Source organism: Mchenga conophoros, linkage group LG23 (genome assembly GCF_057382185.1).
Source record: "Mchenga conophoros isolate Kocher_MC1m ecotype Shallow Benthic linkage group LG23, M_conophoros_male_GT1.1, whole genome shotgun sequence".
Lineage (NCBI taxonomy): Eukaryota > Metazoa > Chordata > Actinopteri > Cichliformes > Cichlidae > Mchenga > Mchenga conophoros.
The window spans coordinates 1278934-1297810 of NC_140547.1; the positions used below are offsets into that span (position 1 = coordinate 1278934).

The 18877-nt window shown below is 45.7% G+C and overlaps 1 protein-coding gene across 1 annotated transcript; it reads left to right on the forward strand.

The window, feature by feature from the left end:
* The first annotated feature begins 7595 nt into the window (after positions 1-7595).
* enc3 (ectodermal-neural cortex 3) lies at positions 7596-18491 on the forward strand. The gene is made up of 4 exons (XM_085264855.1): positions 7596-7930; positions 8955-9989; positions 10077-10851; positions 17143-18491. The coding sequence occupies exons 2-3, from the start codon at positions 8967-8969 to the stop codon at positions 10821-10823; spliced, it is 1770 nt and encodes a 589-aa protein (XP_085120981.1). The 5' UTR covers positions 7596-7930; positions 8955-8966; the 3' UTR covers positions 10824-10851; positions 17143-18491.
* The last annotated feature ends 386 nt before the right edge of the window (positions 18492-18877 follow it).

Consider the following 18877-nt stretch of genomic DNA (forward strand, 5'->3'; position numbering starts at 1 on the left):
GAAACTGTCTGACTCAATGTGCCAGTGGATTCCTAAGGCTCTTTCCAGTGATGAATCACTAAAGGCAAGATCAAGAGCCTTTACTTCAGTGGCACGCTCAGATGGTGCTATACTCTCAAGCACCTTCGCATTGTTACACACAAATTTGTGTAGTCGCAGACCACCCATAGCACAGAGCCTTCGGGCTTCTTTTGCAAGCTGAATAGCCTCATCTACATCTGCTATGCTTGTGACACCATCATCCACATAGAAGTCCCTCATAATGAATTGGGAGCCCAGAGGAAACATGCTCTCGTTCTCCTTAGCGAGATGTTTCAACCCATAGTTGGCACATCCCGGTGAAGATGCAGCACCGAAAAGGTGAACTTTCATACGGAATTCCTGTGGCTCCACACTGAAGTTCCCATCCTTCCACCACAGGAAACGTAGGTAGTCTCTATCCGCTTCGCGCACATGAAACTGATGAAACATCCTTTCGATGTCGCACATCAGAGCAACATGGTTCTGTCGAAATCTGATAAGAACACCAGTTAGAGTATTTGTCAAATCTGGGCCCGACAGGAGATGATCATTTAGGCAAGTTCCCTTGTACTTAGCCGAGCAATCAAAAACCACTCTGAGCTTCTCTGGTTTTTTGGAATGATAAACTCCGTGGTGTGGAATATACCATGTTTCACCTTCCTTCTCTTCACAGAGAACTTCGTCAGCATCATTGTTTTTAATTACCTCATTCAAAAACGTTACGTAGTGAGTCTTGTAGTTCTTGTTGTTCAGCAGCTTTCGTTTGAGATGGTTGAGCTGGATGATAGCTAACTGCTTGTTGTTGGGAAGGTAGGGTCTCTCTTTAAAAGGGAGAGGCATCTCATAGTGACCATGTGCGTTCATGTAAATGCTTTCCTTTAGCATATTGAGGAAGAGGATGTCATCTTGAGACACTGTTCTGTTGTCCTTGCTGATGTCCTTAAAGTCAGACTCAAGTACTTTAATGGCATCGGATGGCGTCACTGGAGGAAGCTCTTTGACAGTTACTCTATGGCATATGTTGGCGACAGGAGGAGATTCAAGGTGAGGTGGTGAGCAGCCTATGATGCTCCATCCTAGGTCTGTGCGGACTGCATAAGGCTCATTATCTCTTCCTAGGATGACCTGTCTTGGTGCTAGTGCCTGTGAGCAGTTATAACCTATTAGAAGACCAACTTCACAGTCTAAATGTGGCGGAATATCATCTGCTATTGCTTTGAGATGATTCCAATGCCTCGCCGTTTCACTGGTAGGAATGTGCCTTCGATTCACTGGTATGCAGTCTTTGGTATAGGCAGGAGGGAGATCAATGTGATTTGTGGAGGTATAGCCACGCACTCTGAGACCTGAGACTCTTTCACTGTGTGTTACTGTGTCCTTTCCGATCATGGTGGTTAGCTTTAGCCTTACAGGATAGGTCTTGGTTGTCAAGCTACGACTAACATCTTCATCAATAAACACAGTGTCACTCTGGGTGTCAAGCAGAGCATAGACAAGCCTTTCTATTCCTGGGTTGTTGGAAGAGGAAACCCAGACTGGCAAAATCATGGATGTAGTCATAGATGTGTGCTCAGTCTCTGTATTGAGAGACAATGTCGTAACTGCTTCGTCTGTATTCTGATTAGAGGCTAACACAGCATTCATGTTGGAATATCTGTCGTCATGAAGGCAAGTTGGGTGTCGTCCCTTACAGATATCACATAAGTGTCTGTGGCGGCAGTCTTTAACATTATGGCCTGGTTTCAGACAACCATAGCAGAGTTTGTTTTCCCTTACATACTTTCTTTTCTCTTCCAGAGGCGTTCCTTTAAACTCTGGACAACTATGTAGGCGGTGTTTGTTATCATGACAGAATGTACAAGGGGGCTTTAAGCTTGTCTTGGATGGTACATTCTTCTCATTCTCTGTAAGTGTCTGTGTATGAAGAACAGTAGATTTATTTTTCCTTTCTTTCAGATGATGTTTCTCTGCAGGTAAGTCTGATAAACGTAATGCATGGAGGGAAGTTACTGGGTTACAGGCAATCTCTGCTTCTAATGACATGAAGTTGACAAAGTCCTGAAAGGCTGGAAATTCCTGTCTGTCCTTCATAAACTGGGTCACCTTGCGGTTCCACCTTGAAGCTGCCCACTCAGGTAACTTTTGGACCAGCTTTTGGTTCTCTTCACAGTCATTCAGAATGTCCAGCCCTTTAATATGAGGCATGGCTTGCTGACATGCATGTAGGAAGTCGGCGAATGCTCTGAGTTGTTCTGCATCCTTTGAGTGGATCTTTGGCCAGCTAGCTAGTTTTTCTCTGAAAGCTCTCTGCAAGACGAATGGTTGACCGTACCTGCTATTAAGGCGATCCCATGCATCCTTATACGCTTCATCATCCTCCCTGTAAAAGATACCATCAAGTGTCTTTCGTGCAGGACCTCCCACATATCTTCTCAAGTAATGCAGTTTGTCAGCTGAACATATGTTCCTTTTATCTATGAGGGATATGAATGAAGATTTCCATTCAATGAACTGGATTGGGTCGCCGGTGAATACAGGTGGCTCTGGCATTGGAAGTCTGTTCATGGCTATGCTGTCTTGTACTGCTTGAGCTAAGTGGGACACATCTGTCTGTGGAGGTGAAGCTGGAAATCTTATGAGATGCTGAACTGGAGCCAGAGACACAGCTTGATGTGGGTGCATATGTTCCTGGTTCCTTAGTTTGCTGTTAGCAGAGCACAAGCTGCCCTCCTGCATTACATCTTGTTTGTAAATTGACAATCTTGCTCGTGCTGCTCTTATATCCTTTTCAGCCCTTAGTCTTTCTAGTTCATGTTTTTGAGCTTCAAGATCCCTTTTCTGTTGCTCTACTAAGAGCTGGATCCTTTCCTTTTGTTTTCCTTCCGCCAATAACAACTCATATTCTGCTTCCTTTGCTGCTAATTCTGCTGCAGCATCTGCTCTTTTTACTGCGACAATGGAGTCTATAGTGTGTTGACTTGGAGGTGAAACCCTGGATCCATATATGGAATGAGCATAGTCTCTGTTAAGGAGCTCACGAAGGCGTTCTTTGACTGCTTCACTATCATAGTCTTCGTCTATGCCTGATATTCTTTCATATGCAATTTTAATAATGTCCTTTGTTACGGCCTCACATGCATCAACACGACGTCTCGTTTCACTGGATGGTGTGAGGTGATCTCTGATTTGTACATAAATGTCCGTAATATCATTCATGCATTTCTCTAAGATATCAATGAGAGCTGCGATTTCACTTTCTGGAATGTTTAGCTTTAGCTGATTTCTTGCCTTACGTGCCTGGATCTTCCATTGATCATAAAGGTGCATGAGCCGCTTCTCCCTTTTGTATGCCTCCTCTCTCTGAAATGTAAGCATCTTCTCCGTGGGATTTCTTGGGCGATCAGATCTGCGAAGTTCCTCATCCTTGCTTGCTTGACAGATGTCTTTTATTTGATCTGAGCCTTCTGCTTCTGCAGTTAATATCTGAGATGCTTCCATTTTGAGCGAGTGTCACATTTAGACCATCACAATGAATCCCTCTTCTTTCATCATAGACTTTGGCAGTCAGGTGAAACTCGTGAGGCTGAAGCTCTTACTGTAGCATCCCTGGCTGAATGATGGTCTCTTATACTGATGCTTCACAGAGGTTTTATTGGAAATGTTTTTATTGAAACATTCAGTGAAGACACCGTAAGAGTTAGGAGCAAAACAAAACCAGCAATATTAATACCATAAGATCAAAGGAAACAAATTTCTCCTGCTCACATATAGCATATACATCAAATTTACATCACTCAATTCATTGTATCACCTCACTAACTTACCACTACACATAAAGGTCAAGTTCAAGGTTAACAACATAAACTCTATTAAACGACATTTTGATTGCATGTAACTTATTCCGTTAAAGGAAACATTAACAAACCTTGTGCCACTGTCAGCCAGGTACTAATTGGCAAAGTAAACGTACATATTTTTCACTTTAAGGCACACTATTTTACCATATCCTAAAAGAAACGTTACTAACAGCCCTTTAACGGTTTTGTGCCAGTTTCCTGTTTCAAAATAAAAGCATGGATTTCAAAATAAAACCGAAGTGCCTTTCAAACAAACGTAAAAATATTTACCAAATTTAAAGGTCATTTACACAAAGTGCGGCACATTGTCTCAATATGCGTGACAGGAGCGCAAGGGGTAAAAAATGCGGTGCAGTCCAACATGAAGAAGGGCATCTGGTCACCCCTACGATTAGCACGTGATCCACCTTAACAAAAGTGCTTTTGTTTGCCACACGGTGGAGCTGTTCTCCGCTAAATACTCCCTCGAGTTTGACTAAGTTCAGTTAGTGTGCTGTAAACAGTTACATGTGTCGATACATGTTTGTGACTGTTCATGAAGCAGATGCTCTTTGTGCAGATCAACACCATGTGAGGTCAACTTTCCTGTCACTGCACATAATAAGACTTTAATCTGTAACGAGGCTGATTTTCCTCTACTGAAATTAATTTTGTATTCATTTATTTTCCACCCATAAGTCATAATTTTTATTTATTTTATTATTAACTAAAAATAATAATATAAAATATTTAATGCACCCCTTAAATTTAGATTGAGATTTATTTAAAATAGTTACACACGGACATCCTTTGAAAGGAGCAGTCACTCTTTAAATTGTAGTCCGAGCACAAGTTTTCCTGATTCTCTGTGTGTTACTTTGATCAGGATACACTTTATCCTTCTAATGACTAAACTGCATTTCTCTTCCATCTATGGATGGGCTGTCACTCTAAAAGGAGGGACAATTCTGTCAAATCTACTTGTTTAAAGATAACATCATTTTCAATAAATGTTAGGACTAAACATGTCAGCTGTCCTTGATAAGCGGGTCATGAGCCAAAACATTTACTGCAGGCTAAAATAAATGAAAAGCCAGAGTCGCCTACAGGAATAGAAAGTCAGAAGGAGCTCTGTGCTGTTTGCGTTGGGGCCCAGGGTTAAGGATGGCCTCTCCAAGGACCCCCAGCTTTATGTTTCACACTCGATGACCTCACTAAGAAGACCACCTGCCTTGAGCGAACAAATAAGTGGTACAGTGTAGGCAACAATGGAGTGGCGGTTACTGTCATCTAAACAGACGCTCACTGAGTGGTTTATTGCACTGTCGGGGGTGTTGATGAACAATCGTAGGGGGTCTGATTAGTGTTGCGCCTGCCCAACAGTAATTAATGACCAGTCATACAAAGCTTGGAACAACACACACACACACACACACACACACACACACACACACACACACACACACACTCCACAGACCAGTTAGGCTTCAAGCCCTGGGGGTCGAAAGGGCCGGGGGCGGGGAGGAGTGGGTTAAAGCAAAATGAATTAACCCTAGATTACAATCATGAGTTCATTAATCTAATCTGCTTAAATTCTTAATCTCCTTCAGGCACTTGTGTGCATAAAAGCATTTGGCTCTTCCAGCAGTAATGAGTAGCGGCTACAATTGTTATAAAATTGTGAATTACCAGCCAGTTTATGACTGTCAGACTTTGAGGTTACTCCAGGACGTTTCGCTGTATAAGAAAGAGACGTCTGCTTACTTGATAAATGAGATGCACTCAAATGTAAATCCCCTGTCAAGCAAATAATAGGAGAGGAAATAGTGGATAAAAGGGAAGACGGCTTAAAACACTGCTTCTCTCATCCACACAAATTCTGAAAGCTAAGCAGCAGCAGCAGTTTGTAATCTTCAAAAGCAGCTGCTGAGCGACACTAAGAAGGAGTTCAAAACAGGAAGAGAGGCAGAGGAAACCCGAGATGTGTGGCACCCACTCTGGTGGACTTCAGTCTTCTCGGTGCACAAACAAACCAGTGTTGTTTAAATCCATGAGGTTTTCTCTGCTGACTTCTATTACGCTTTTCCACAGCAGACACTGTGGCCTGTCAAAGCACGACAATCACTAATAACATTAGCAGAAATTCAAATCCATTTAAATTCACCCACTGGAACAACGTGAGAGCCTTGAAACTGACACACCTTAACAGAATAAATTGTTCACATCATCAGTCACACATGTCAGGGCATGTCCCAGCAAAGGCTGGCGCATAATTGTTACATTTTCTCACTTTAGTCTCTTTTCTAAAACTTTGAGTTGCAGACAAGTACAAGCGGGCTTGACTTAGACGACTCCTCACTGACCTGCTTCTCGTCCTGAGAGGCTGCTTGGATCCGAGGCGCATTCTTTATGAATTGTTGCAAACCTCACGAGTGCTTAATTCCTGCAGAAAATGCCAAGAATTCAGCTGAAGAAACAATCTCACAGCGCTCAACCTGCAATCATATGATCACTAAGACTGTTGTTCCAGATATTTTACTGATTGGCCGTCTTGTATGATGTGCGAAAATCCTTTAAGAACTTCAGTATGCAGTTTTCTTACTCTAATCATTAATTTTTTAATTCTTTGTCAACCTGTGGATAGTTTACATTCCAAAATTAAAATGTACACAGTTGATCTGTCCATTTTCTCCCACTTATCCTATTCGGCTTCACGAGGGGGCTGCTGCAGCCCATCCCACTGCATGGAATAGGCTCTGTTATCTACATGGTAGCTATTTTTGTGGTTTTCAAAAATAATCAAAAATTTTGGGATTTACTGCCACAATGTTTATTCTTGTGAGCATTATGGAAGAGTTGTGCAACACTGAGACCTCTGTGTTATAAAAATGGTGCAGAATAATGCAATAGCTGACCGAGTTGGAAAACAATCTGAAAAAATCTCAGTAATTTAAGCAAAATGTTTGTGTGGTTTCTGGACTATCTGTGGGTGGGGATGGGTGTGCTGGATGGACCTGTGACTTTCTGAAAACCTTCTAGAGAGCAGATTATTAAATCTTATATGATGTAACCTCCATGTAACTTTTTTACCTTTCATTCAGTTAAAAATCGTGGTTAGTTATTTACAACTTCACACCGCTGTCTTTCACAATCAATGCGTTGATTTTTTTTCTAGTAACAATAGTTATTTCATGAAATTATGTTTATGCTGTTCATCTCGGTCACATTTGACTCAGAGCTGGGTGAGCAGACTGGTCTGTGAAATGAAGGTCATTTTAAGTGATCTTTAGACTGTTTTGTGACATCAAAGTGTAAAAATCTCAGCAGCAACAGCTTTCAGGAAAACCTTTCTTAAACATCAGCCTGTATTACACGTGTAGTTTTAACCCTGTGCGCATTTACACCCAGCATCGATGCCGTCCTGGATAGTTTTTCTGTCTATCGTTATGTCGTCTTTTTTCACAGACTCCCCTTTTCCATTGTGTTGTTCCGCTAAATCCTTTACAAACACAGGCTGCTTGGCGTTCATTGATAGCGCTGAAATGGAGATTTTCTTCTTTACGCGCAAGCCAAGGAAAGGCGAGAACAAAGCAGGCAGGTGAAACATACAGTGACAGGTGTTTCGGGTGATTCATGGCGATGGTTTCTGAATATAATGACGGACACTGATCCAGGTTGGCTGGAGAATAAAGGAAAGCTTTGCGCTGATGCTTGAGCCCATTGGCCGGCGGGAGCAGGAGTGGGAGGAGCCAGAGGAAACACCACCGCTGCTGCTTCGACTCTTTCTCTCTGCGCTCAGCTCGTCGCTCTCCGGCACGCTGCTTGGCTTCACCCACAGAAAACAGCGAGCGGCTAACTTTCCAAAAATTGTTTTGTTTCGGGCACAAACCCAAGAGTGTGAAGACAAACAGATGGCTGAACCGTCTCCCGCGAGTTTAGGGTGTGATACAGCTTTAAAGTCGGGAAGCGGACTCGCCTGAAGTGTGCCACAACTTCAAACACAAACCCGACGACGGGTGGAAGTTGTAGCGGAGATAAAGAAAGGAGTCGGGATCGCTGCCTTTCCCACCGAGGTAAGATCCAACCGTACCACGGCGCTCGCGCGCGTTATTACTGAGCTGTAACACTGTTTCCTTTGATCTCGGCCGATGCTTTGCAGCTGCTAACTTGGGAGGAAAGTTGAGCGCATGCTGGAAGTGCTGACCAGAGTTTCACATTTACTGCACACACGCTGTTTCCCCCCCACCCCCCTGCACGGAAGTCCACCGTCCCTCTTTCAGCTGGGTTGAATGGCCGATTTAAATTTATCTGCTGTGAAACAATGGGCGCTTTAAAGCGGAAGATATTTATTTGGTCGTTTTCAAGTTATATGTGGGCTCTTTGTTAGCCCGCCGCGCCGTGCCAGGACAAGTGGGTAGCTGAAATATTTCCTAGAATATTAAACAAACCATATAATGTCACTCCCACTCAAGATTCATATATAAACGATCAGAAAATGCCCCCCCCCCCCCCCTCCTCTATTTCTCCCTTGTTGCACTGCGGTTACATAATTTTATCCTAGAGGAGCTGCTCTGAGGTGTCACATCTTATGTGGGCTTGAAAGCTCCTGTATGTGAGCCAGCTGAGAAACACAACAAGCTGGCAGGAATTTATTGGCTTTGCCGAGTTTGGAGGTGACTCACAGCCCTGAAATGGAAGAGGGTGGAAACACCCAGGTGTTGCTTCTAGCCTAACCTTAATCGTTGAAGGTTATTCTAAGAGCTGGTTGTTCTCACGGCTCTGACAGTGATGCATGCTTTATAGATTTTTGCACTGTGTAAATCACTGGTGCACTAACACACACTGGGTTTACGTGGGAGTGCGCCTTATCTGATCTCCTTTCATCTCTCCACAGTCTGAAGTCCGTTTCCGCTGCAGCCTGACATACTGATAAGAGTATTTCATGTACAGCCCATTCATCGGTGGCGGCAGAGTTTTTGTTTAATCATCAAATGGGAGGAGTGCTCACATCAAAAGATTTATATCTGGCCAACTGTAATCAAAATAGAATTAGCTGTAAGAGTAACTTATCCATGTTTTTTTGTCTCTGTGTTCCAGGTTCAAGTCAAGATGTCTGTCAGCAACCACGAAAACAGAAAGTCTCGCTCTAGTTCTGGCTCAATGAATATCCAACTCTTCCACAAGACGTCCCACGCGGACAGCCTGTTGACTCAGCTCAACCTGCTACGCAAACGCAGAGTCTTCACAGATGTCGTGCTGAAGGCCGGCAACCGTTCCTTCCCCTGCCACCGCGCCGTCTTGGCCTCCTGCAGCCGGTACTTCGAGGCCATGTTTAGCGGCGGGCTCAGGGAGAGTCACGACGGTGACGTCAACTTCCACGACTCTCTCCACCCGGAAGTGCTGGAGCTTCTGCTTGACTACGCTTACTCAGCCCGGGTCATCATCAATGAGGAAAATGCAGAGTCACTGCTGGAAGCTGGAGACATGCTTCAGTTTCACGACATCAGGGACGCGGCGGCAGAGTTTCTGGAAAAGAACCTTCACCAGTCCAACTGTCTCGGGATGATGCTGCTGTCCGACGCCCACCAGTGTCAGAGACTGTATGAGCTGTCGTGGAGGATGTGCCTGGCGAACTTTGCTACTCTCTTTAAGACAGAAGACTTCCTAAGCCTCCCCAAGGACAAAGTTCAGGAGCTCATCCTTAGCGAGGAACTGGAGGTGGAGGACGAGAGCCTGGTGTACGAGGCCGTTATCGACTGGGTCAAGGCGGACATGGAGCGTAGGCACAGCGAGCTGCCCGAGCTGCTGCGCTGCGTCCGCTTGGCGCTGTTGCCTGAATCGTACCTGCTGAAGAACGTCGCTTCAGAGGAGCTGGTGATGTGCCACAAGGTGTGCCGGGAAATCGTCGAAGACGCTGTGCGGTGTAAGATGCGGATCCTCCAGAACGATGGGATCGTAACCGGATTCTGTGCACGTCCAAGAAAAGTCAGTCAGGCCCTGCTGCTGCTCGGAGGTCAGACTTTCATGTGTGATAAAGTCTACGTGATTGATAACAAGACCAAGGAGATCACCCCCAAAACAGACATCCCCAGTCCCAGGAAAGAGTGCAGCGCCTGCGCCATTGGTTGCAAGGTATTTAAGCAATGAATCGACTTAAATGTGTCATTTTTCTTTTATGACCCCTCGACGATGTAAACACGCTCTCTCTCTGTCCCTCAGGTCTATGTTACTGGAGGACGTGGATCTGAGAATGGAGCGTCCAAAGATGTCTGGGTCTACGACACATTACACGACGAGTGGTCTAAAGCGGCGCCGATGCTGGTAGCCAGGTTCGGACACGGTTCCGCGGAGCTCGACCACATGCTGTACGTAGTGGGAGGACACACTTCCCTCGCCGGATCCTTCCCCGCCTCTCCATCTGTCTCTCTCAAGCAGGTGGAACAGTACGACCCTCAGACCAATAAATGGACCCTCGTGGCCCCGCTCAGAGAAGGAGTGAGCAACGCTGCCGTTGTCGGCGCCAAAAACAAACTCTTCGCTTTTGGGGGCACCAGTGTAAACAGAGACAAATACCCCAAGGTGCAGTGCTTCGACCCCTGCCAGAACCGGTGGTCGGTGCCGGCCGCTTGTCCGCAGCTGTGGCGATACACGGCAGCGGCCGTGGTCGGCAACCACGTCGTCGTGATCGGCGGCGACACCGAATTCTCTGCCAGCTCGGCGTATCGGTTCAACAGCGAGACGTATCAGTGGTCAAAGTTTGGCGACGTGACAGCCAAGCGGATCAGCTGTCACGCTGTGGCGTCGGGAAACAGGCTTTATGTGGTCGGAGGGTACTTTGGGGCTCAGAGGTGCAAGACGCTAGACTGTTACGATCCAGCGTCAGACTCCTGGGACAGCGTGACCAGCGTGCCCTACTCGCTCATTCCCACTGCCTTCGTCAGCACATGGAAGTACCTCTCAGCATAGAGATGCACTGACGCTCTGAGGTTTTGCGGTGAGTAATTGTAGCTTCTTAAAGTGACGCAAACAAACAAGATGTCAATTACTGTATGTGTGCTATTCATAGTTCCCCTTTAAATCTTCAGATCATGTGTGGGACCTGGCTAGCATAAAGCACACTGTTACACAGTTACAGTTACACAGTTACACTGTTAGTTACACTGTTACAGTTTCACTGTTACACTGTTACTGTTACACTGTTACTGTTACACAGTTACACTGTTAGTTACACTGTTAGTTACACTGTTACAGTTTCACTGTTACTGTTACACTGTTTACACAGTCCAGGTGAATGCCTCTTTAAACCGTCCAGTTTAAAGACTCTTCTGTGTTTTCAGGGTTGCTAATGGTTACAGTGGTTACACATTATCTAGCTGCTGTGCCGGCTGGGTGTCGGGTAAACATGGAGGAGTCTTGGTTTAGAGAGCAGGAGGAATGTCAGTGGTGCTGATAATTACAGAGCGAGAGCTGCACAACAAGACCTCTGACACTGACGGGAGCGAGGTGGAGAGGCAGGCATCAGGTCTGTGCTTGTAGTGAACGGCAAAAGGGTGCAGGGAGCTCTGCAGGCCCAATGCTGCTAACGGGGTGCCTGTAACGAGGCAGTTTGAAAAGTCGATGCGTCACGTTCGCTGTGCTTTAGATAAGATCAGAGACATTCTGTTTGTTAGCTCGTGTGAAGCAACACTTAAGATTTGGACATTTTACAGGACGGGGAAACAAACAAGTCCTCGACTTGCTCCCAGGTTTTGAAGGATTTCAAAAAGGAAAAAAGAAAAATGAATTCCATACGTGCTGACGAGTTTTTCCCACGGTGACAAACAGTCAAACCAGTCATCAGGAATTCAGGAACAGAGAAAGTCTAAAGGGTATAAAAATATGACTGACTACAACAACTCAAGAATAATAGGAGCCAACTGGCCTGAAGGGAAGGCAGGGGCAGTTTTCAGTTTCATGCGAGTCTATCGATTGATGCGTTACTCCTGAGGCGTTTTCTGCTTTTACACGGTGCAATGACAAGCGCAGTGAGCAGCTTTATTTATTTATTTTTCACACGTTCCCGGTGGTTTGAAATTTCACGAGGCCCGTGCTGTGACCTTATTTCAGTTCTGGTGCGATCCGTGGAAAACAGCTGAGTGCTGCAGTAGTTATTGAATTTGAAATTAAAGGGTTTTATCTTTATTACAGTAATAAAACTGTAAAGGAAAAAACAAGGAGGGGTTTTACGACACTGCAGCCAGCGGTCGTGTAGTTTAGCTTAGCACAGAGAGTAGAAAGAGCTAGCCTGGCTCTATCTGCTCTGTCTAAAGCTAACAAGAGTGTTTGCATGTCACTCTGCAAAAGTAACTAAAGTTAGAAGAGGTCCAACTAACTTCTACTCTTCATGCTAACTTAATTGCTTTCTACAGAGACTGTAAACAAAAAATGGACACGGCTAATATGACATCAGCCGTTTCTTTGTAAATGTCGACTACAACGTTTCAGTTTCAGTCGTCTGGCAGTTGCCATCCCGTATTTTGGAAAAAATAGCTGTTGTGATGGAAATTGAAATTGTCTGTAGAGAGCAAATGTTTTCACTCCTGGCTGTTTTAATGTGGGAGTCTGAAGCCTAAGCAGTGACACGAGGATCTGTATTTTTGATGGCTGCACTGAGGACGTCAAAACAAGAAAACAAGCCGACTTCAGAGAAGCAGGAGTGACTGCTTGGCCTTCGGGTCTCCAGTTGTCCATAACCTCCATAACCAAAGTATAATCCAGGCATAAGTGGACTGACTCGCTTTTGGGGCCAGACTCAAGTGGCCTCTTGAGAAACTTCAGGTTTTGTTGCTTTGCGCTGGTTTTACTTTCCAGCCTGGGGGTTTACTGCTTGGTCTCCTCCAGCTTCATATGCTGTGCACCATGAGACTGAGAGATCGTGATTAAGAACCAAGTTGACTGAAACTAGACGGACTCGATCAGATAATCATAAATGCAGCGGTAAATGTGAGCTGTTCTTATATGTGCTTGACGAATGTTTGGCTAGAAAATAGCCAGAGTGGATACAGCTCAAGTTAAAATTCTGTGCATATTTTGTTATTTTCTGTTTGACAGACCCAGGTGCATCCTGGGTAAATCCTCCTCCCCCACAGTGCAAAAGCAACAGTAAAGGCACCTCCTCTTTTTATTCTGCCAGAGAGTTTGAAAGTAGAGTAAAGCAGAGGCGAGCGACAGTAAACAGCTGGAGATGATGGGGCTGGGGGCTTAGCATTATGGGGCTGCTGGTATGGGCCACTGTATCCATGGTAGCCAAGGTTTCTGGGCTAGGATGGAGACAGACAGGCTGCCTGTGAAAGATCAAGGAACCGCGTCTTTATGAACCTCGCAGTTACAGTAGCTGCCGTCCTGCTGCTGACTGCCTTTATGTTTAATTACTGCACAGATGGAGAAAGCTCAGATTTCCAGCTTGTTAAACACACTCCTTCCCCAGACCCTTGTTGACTTTCTCTCTCACACACCCAAGAAAGGAGGAGGGGGGCAAACACAAACGTACGCACAAACTGAAGGAGAGGAGGAGATAAGCGAGTAAGACCAGGAGAAGCAAAGCTATATTTTCCAGCGCTTGGCAGCCGAGTCTAACGCCTGCCTAAAAATACGTTGCTCCAAAGTTTTCAACTTTCAGCCGGGGTTAGAGAGAAGAATACTGTGTTTCTGCAAGTGTGTGTGTTTGTTTCCTCCCAGCAGTCTGGTGAGACTTTACACATTGCTGGCATTGCCCTTCCTAGTAAAAACCAGCCGTCCTCACTCTAATTTGGGAGGAATGAAGGTGTGGCTTGCTTTCCCATTAGTAAAGATTTGTTAATGTCGCCTTGTGGTTTGCGTGGCCTGTATGGGATTACCAGCCGTGCTGTGTCTTTCTTTTTCTTTTTTGTCACCACCTACTGCAGTTTGTTGCCCTGTGCATTTCCACCAGATGTGACTAACCGCAGACTTCAAGGCCAAGCCAGAACCCACTGTGGATGGGGGAAGAGTGTTTGTAAAGGCTCGTGTTTGTTCTGGGAATGGGAGTAAGAGCCTGTGACGTTCACAGACGGGTTTAAAACACGCAGAACTAAACGCGTGTAATTTTGTTTAGACTCGTTTATTTAGTGCGTCTTTTGGGAAATGATAAGCTGGATGGCATCCGGGGGGACAGCCTGGTCCGTCGTTGGTGCCAGACTACAGGCAGACAACACGTAACTGGATCCCGCTCTCTCACCACTGAACTGTAATAGCCTTGAAATGCCTGTTATGTTGCCTGAGCCTTTGCCCCCCCCCCCCACAATTCAGCTTTTTAACGGCTTTAACCGACGGTCTTGTGAGGTGGGCATGGCTCTCTGTGATAGGGTACACCTGGAGAGGTCAGAGGTCACCGAGGGACTCCTTGGTGGTTTCTCTTCATCCCCAAACAGCTGCTGTGAAATGGAAAGGTCACGGTGGGATCGGGGAGGAGGACAGCAGAGGCCTCAGTCACTCAATACTAATGTTTTATTAATGCCTCGCTGTGAGGGCCACCAGGAGCACGGGCTGAATGAAGCTTTTATTGTGGCATCTGTGTACAACAAGGCCCGCCCCCCCAGCTCACGCACACGTGCACGTACAGTCAGAGTTAGCACGTGCACGCACACTTGGTCTCGGGTCCCTCGAGTAATCAATCTGCCACATTACAGCCCTCAGCACAAATGCTGAAATTTGCATAAACCTAATGGTGTTTTTATTGGTCTTTTCTCCACGCTGGGACTAACAAAAGGAGAAAAGGGAAGACGATGCTTAAAATGGCTGAATAATCACCCAGACTAATTCGATTAGACCCTTAAAAAGAGACGAGCTGTCATACAGTTACAGCGGCCCCCCTCAGAGAGCCAGCTGGGGAAGGAAACAGTGTGTCTGCCTGGTAATTAATCCAAATTGCGTAATATTTGCTGAAGTGGTGCTGAAAGTGAGGCTCGTCCAGTCACAGAGATGCTCTTTGTTTCTGCAGCGATTCATCAGGCGCGCCTCATTATGCTTTAGAGCCGTACCAAGATGCCTGTAAGCCGGAGCTCATTCCCAGAGTCCTTCACGCATCCCTGAAAACAATGCAAACTCATGTAAATGAAGTGACTGCGATTCATGCATCGGTCAATACGCTGCAGTTTCAGGTGGTCATTAGTAAACATGGCACAGACCTTGTTGCACACAGGGGACAGCTAAAGAAAGGACTGGGCTAAAGAAAGGACTGGCTTTGGTTCGTTGGGCTTCTAGAAGATGCAGATGTGGGTTTTAGTTAAATGCAGCTTTTGCAACATGCCAGGTGTCATTCTGTGAGCCGCTCCTCTCCAGGTGTCTCAAACTGGACGTTGTGTAATTTCATGAGACAAGCTTTTGTGAAAACATGAGGCGAACCTGGCAGATCCAAGCAGAGCAGCATTTAGTCCCAGCCCATCTGTTTGGTCTGCAGAGGCACGCAGCAGTTGCTCCTGATTGGACGCACACAGCGCACCTGGATAATTCCTGGGTTACAGCTGTGTCTAATGAAGAGCCGTACTTTGAAATGTGGGCGAAAGGTGAACGCTGTAAACGATGCAGCACGGTGTTGCGCAAAACTGACCTTGATGTGACAGGTAACAAGGAAGTGACGGTCTGGAGTTCATCCAAGGTGACAGTGAGCTAAAGTTTGGTCATGTGAGACGAGGATATTATCTCTCAGTGGATGAACTAACCACGGCAGTACATTACCTCTTTGTTGCTTTGGTGTCTTTAAGCACTTGGTGAATGTTCTTCACTGTCTGGGCCGCGGTTCAGCTCGTCGTACCCTGGACGTGACGGCCTGATGCCGCAGTTCTTATGAAGCTTTGATAAACAGAGCTGTCACGGTCTGAGCAAAGTGGCGGCGTGTTTGGGTTTCATCATCTGCACAGCAACCGGTGCTGCCGGTGAGCCATGCACATGTGCACTGACAGAGAAAGCAGAGGCCTAAAGCTGCATGCGATGCAATGAGTGCTGCTGTTCTTGCTTTTCAAGGCAGGATGAGCTAAGCTAGCTGAGGAGCCTAGCTGTAGAGTCTTACTGAACCATGAACAGGTAAAATTGGAATGATATGATTATTTGCAATAAAGCCAAAAAAAGATAAAATAGTGGTTACAATTTAACAAAGCCAAGGTTTGTGTATATACAGTGCCAGTAATCACTGCAAGCTTCAGGCTGTTCAAATGCTCGACGGACGGCTTTCTCTTCCACGCTTGGAGCTCCACCCACCTGCTGTTTTAACATCTTCCGCTTGTGAAAAGCAGCCAATCACAGACGACTCATTTCACAAGGCAAAACTCCTCTGACAGAGTTCAAGAATAAATATCAGGAGGTGGAACGCAGCATAACAATAAAGCTCCTTTTCAAAGGAAGCTTTTATAGAGATTTGGAAATGTCACCGGCACGTCTGCTGCAGTGGTAGAATCAGCACGCTCGCAGCGATAAACAACTAGAGCCTGAACAGCTCCAGCCTATCACAGCAATCAAGAGTTTAAACGTGCAAACAAATATTCTCCAACTGTGTCTGACTGTTACGCTTCAGGCAAAGTATTCACAACCGTCACAGATGTGCGTGGATCAGTGAAGGCTTCTGAAGTATCATCGGGCTTTGTCAGCCGTGGAAATTAGAGTCTTTAGGTTATTCAAACAAACCCCCAGCAGAGCCCGAGTACGAACTCGCTGCCTCACGCTGCAGGCGGGTTATTAGTATCTCTGCAAATGTGCAGTATGCAAACCACCAGGTTCAGGTTTCTGTCCAGCGTCCCAAACATCCAGAGGACGACTTCCTCATACCGCCACGAGAGGAAAATTAGACAGTGAGGTTGCAGAGGAATATGAGATTCCAAAGAATTCATTACAGTGTTTGTATTTTTAAAAAATGCAGCTTGCAGATGCAGGAATTGCAGCATAAAGCCTCCTATCAGGATAAAGCAGATGGTTTTTGGAATATGTGCTTTTTATCTGAGTTCACTGAAGCTTATTTTCACTCACAGGTCCCAACTTCTGCACCCTCAGATATTCATCACTAAGCCACATAAATGGTTAAATGTTGCTGCGTTCAGAGGTGTTATTAATGCTCTGTGGCCAAAGCCTGATAAAACAGCACAGTGATAAGCTGCTGTGTAGCCTGGAGGTCTCTGCCTTCCTCTCCCTGAGAACGTCCAGGCCCTCTGGTCATGTGCCTGGCGTTCTCATACAGGGTCCTTGTACAGCAGAGTTCACGGGACCAGCACATTAATCCCTCTCTGTCTTTTTCCCTCAGATGAGCCTCAGAGTCTGGTATGCAGGAATGTGCCCCCCCTCGGCGGCTCCGAGGAGGAGGAAGAGGAAGAGGAGGGGGTTTTGCGTGTTCCCGTCGTTTCTCCATCCAGACTGATTCACATTATCTCCAACTGCACATGAGCGAAGGCCTGGAAACAGCACAGAGACTTTTGCTTTTTTACCCGATGTGTTTACTCGTGCTTCTTGTGTAACTTTGCCGTGTTGTCCCCGCGTCTGAAGTGGACTCGCTGGTGCGTGTCCAGCAGGGCCTTGTGAGCACGTCTCTCTCTCTGTAGCTGCTGTCACTCTGTCAGCCCTGCACTGCTCGTCCGGAGACGTGCATCCTCTCACCAGTGCATCACCGCTCTAACTGACACTTTAGCTTGTTTCACCGCGAAGAAGGAAGTTGAGATGTCCCTCTTTGTCCCCGCCCACTCCTGACACTGTTTACTCAGGTGTAATTTATTCAGACTGAATTAGACCTTTGCTGCGGCCGGCATGTGCAGAGGGAGAGGAGACGTTTGGGGAAGTGTATGATTTTGTGAACAGAAACGATCTTCCTGTCTGTGTTTTTAGAAGTTGGACTTGGGCTTCCCTCAATCTTGCTGAGCTAAATTCGTATCCTCTTCCTAACTGAAAATACAAGCTCGCAAAAAAAGGAAGAAAAAAGAGGGAACGTGGCCCATCACGACTTGAAGGAGACACTCGTCTGTGTCGGCTTTCAGATGATGATTTCTGTCTGTTCTTATCTGTCTCAGGGTCATGTGTACTTGCTGAAGGAAGGGTTACATCTTTTGTTATCGCTCGTCTGAAAACAGATTTCATTCTAGTGAATGTACTTTTTTTTTTTGTGATACAAACTCTTCTTTATGTCGTTTTGCCAAGTGGAAAATGTCTGATTGTGCTTAAAAGCGTCGGTCATATCTGAAACAGAAATGTTGCCAAAACCTGAATATCTAACTTTAGTGTTGTTATGGATTTAAATAACAAAACTTAGTGTGATAGCCTTGTAGCTGCAATAGTGATTTTTTCTTTCCGTGTCTACAGAAGTCTTTGGTGTGTATAGTTTTGTACATTTGCCTCGTAATTCATTTGTAGAAGGCTTTAAATTTGCACAACTCTCTTAATTGTCTTAATTTTGTATCTTTTGTCTTAACCCGGTCGGGTAGTGTGAGTAATCGAAGCCTTTTTGTAGCAAATCGTCAAAAATATGTTAATTTGCTCTCTGTGCAAGTCTCCGATGTATGGCAGTATACTCCAGATATACTGATATATTAAGCTATTACTGAAACAGTCTGTTACTACTTGTTCTATAGTTTGTTACTTTTCAATAAATGTCATCTTGTTGGACTCGTGCTCGTCCTCTGTGGAGTTCAGCAGCTGTACGATCACACAGGTGCTTCAGATAGTTTCCAAATGCAGGTTCGGAGCGCTTTTGGTATTTTACCAGCAACTGCTTCCTGCTCTCTGTGCACCGAGGAGTCGCTCAGATTAACTGCTCATGTTTGATCTCTTTGACAATATCACGCGTCAGGATCACATGGTATGTGAAGCAGAGAAGAAAACCCTTCTAAAATCACCATCAGAACGCTCAGATCTTTAAAATATACCCTGATGATTCTCACCAGCAGTCAGGAGATGCTCCTCCTGTGACAAACAGTGCAGTCGGGGCGTTGGGTGGGAGGAAGTGGGGCTGGCACGTTTGCGTAGAAGAGGGAGGAGAACCACCAGAGAGG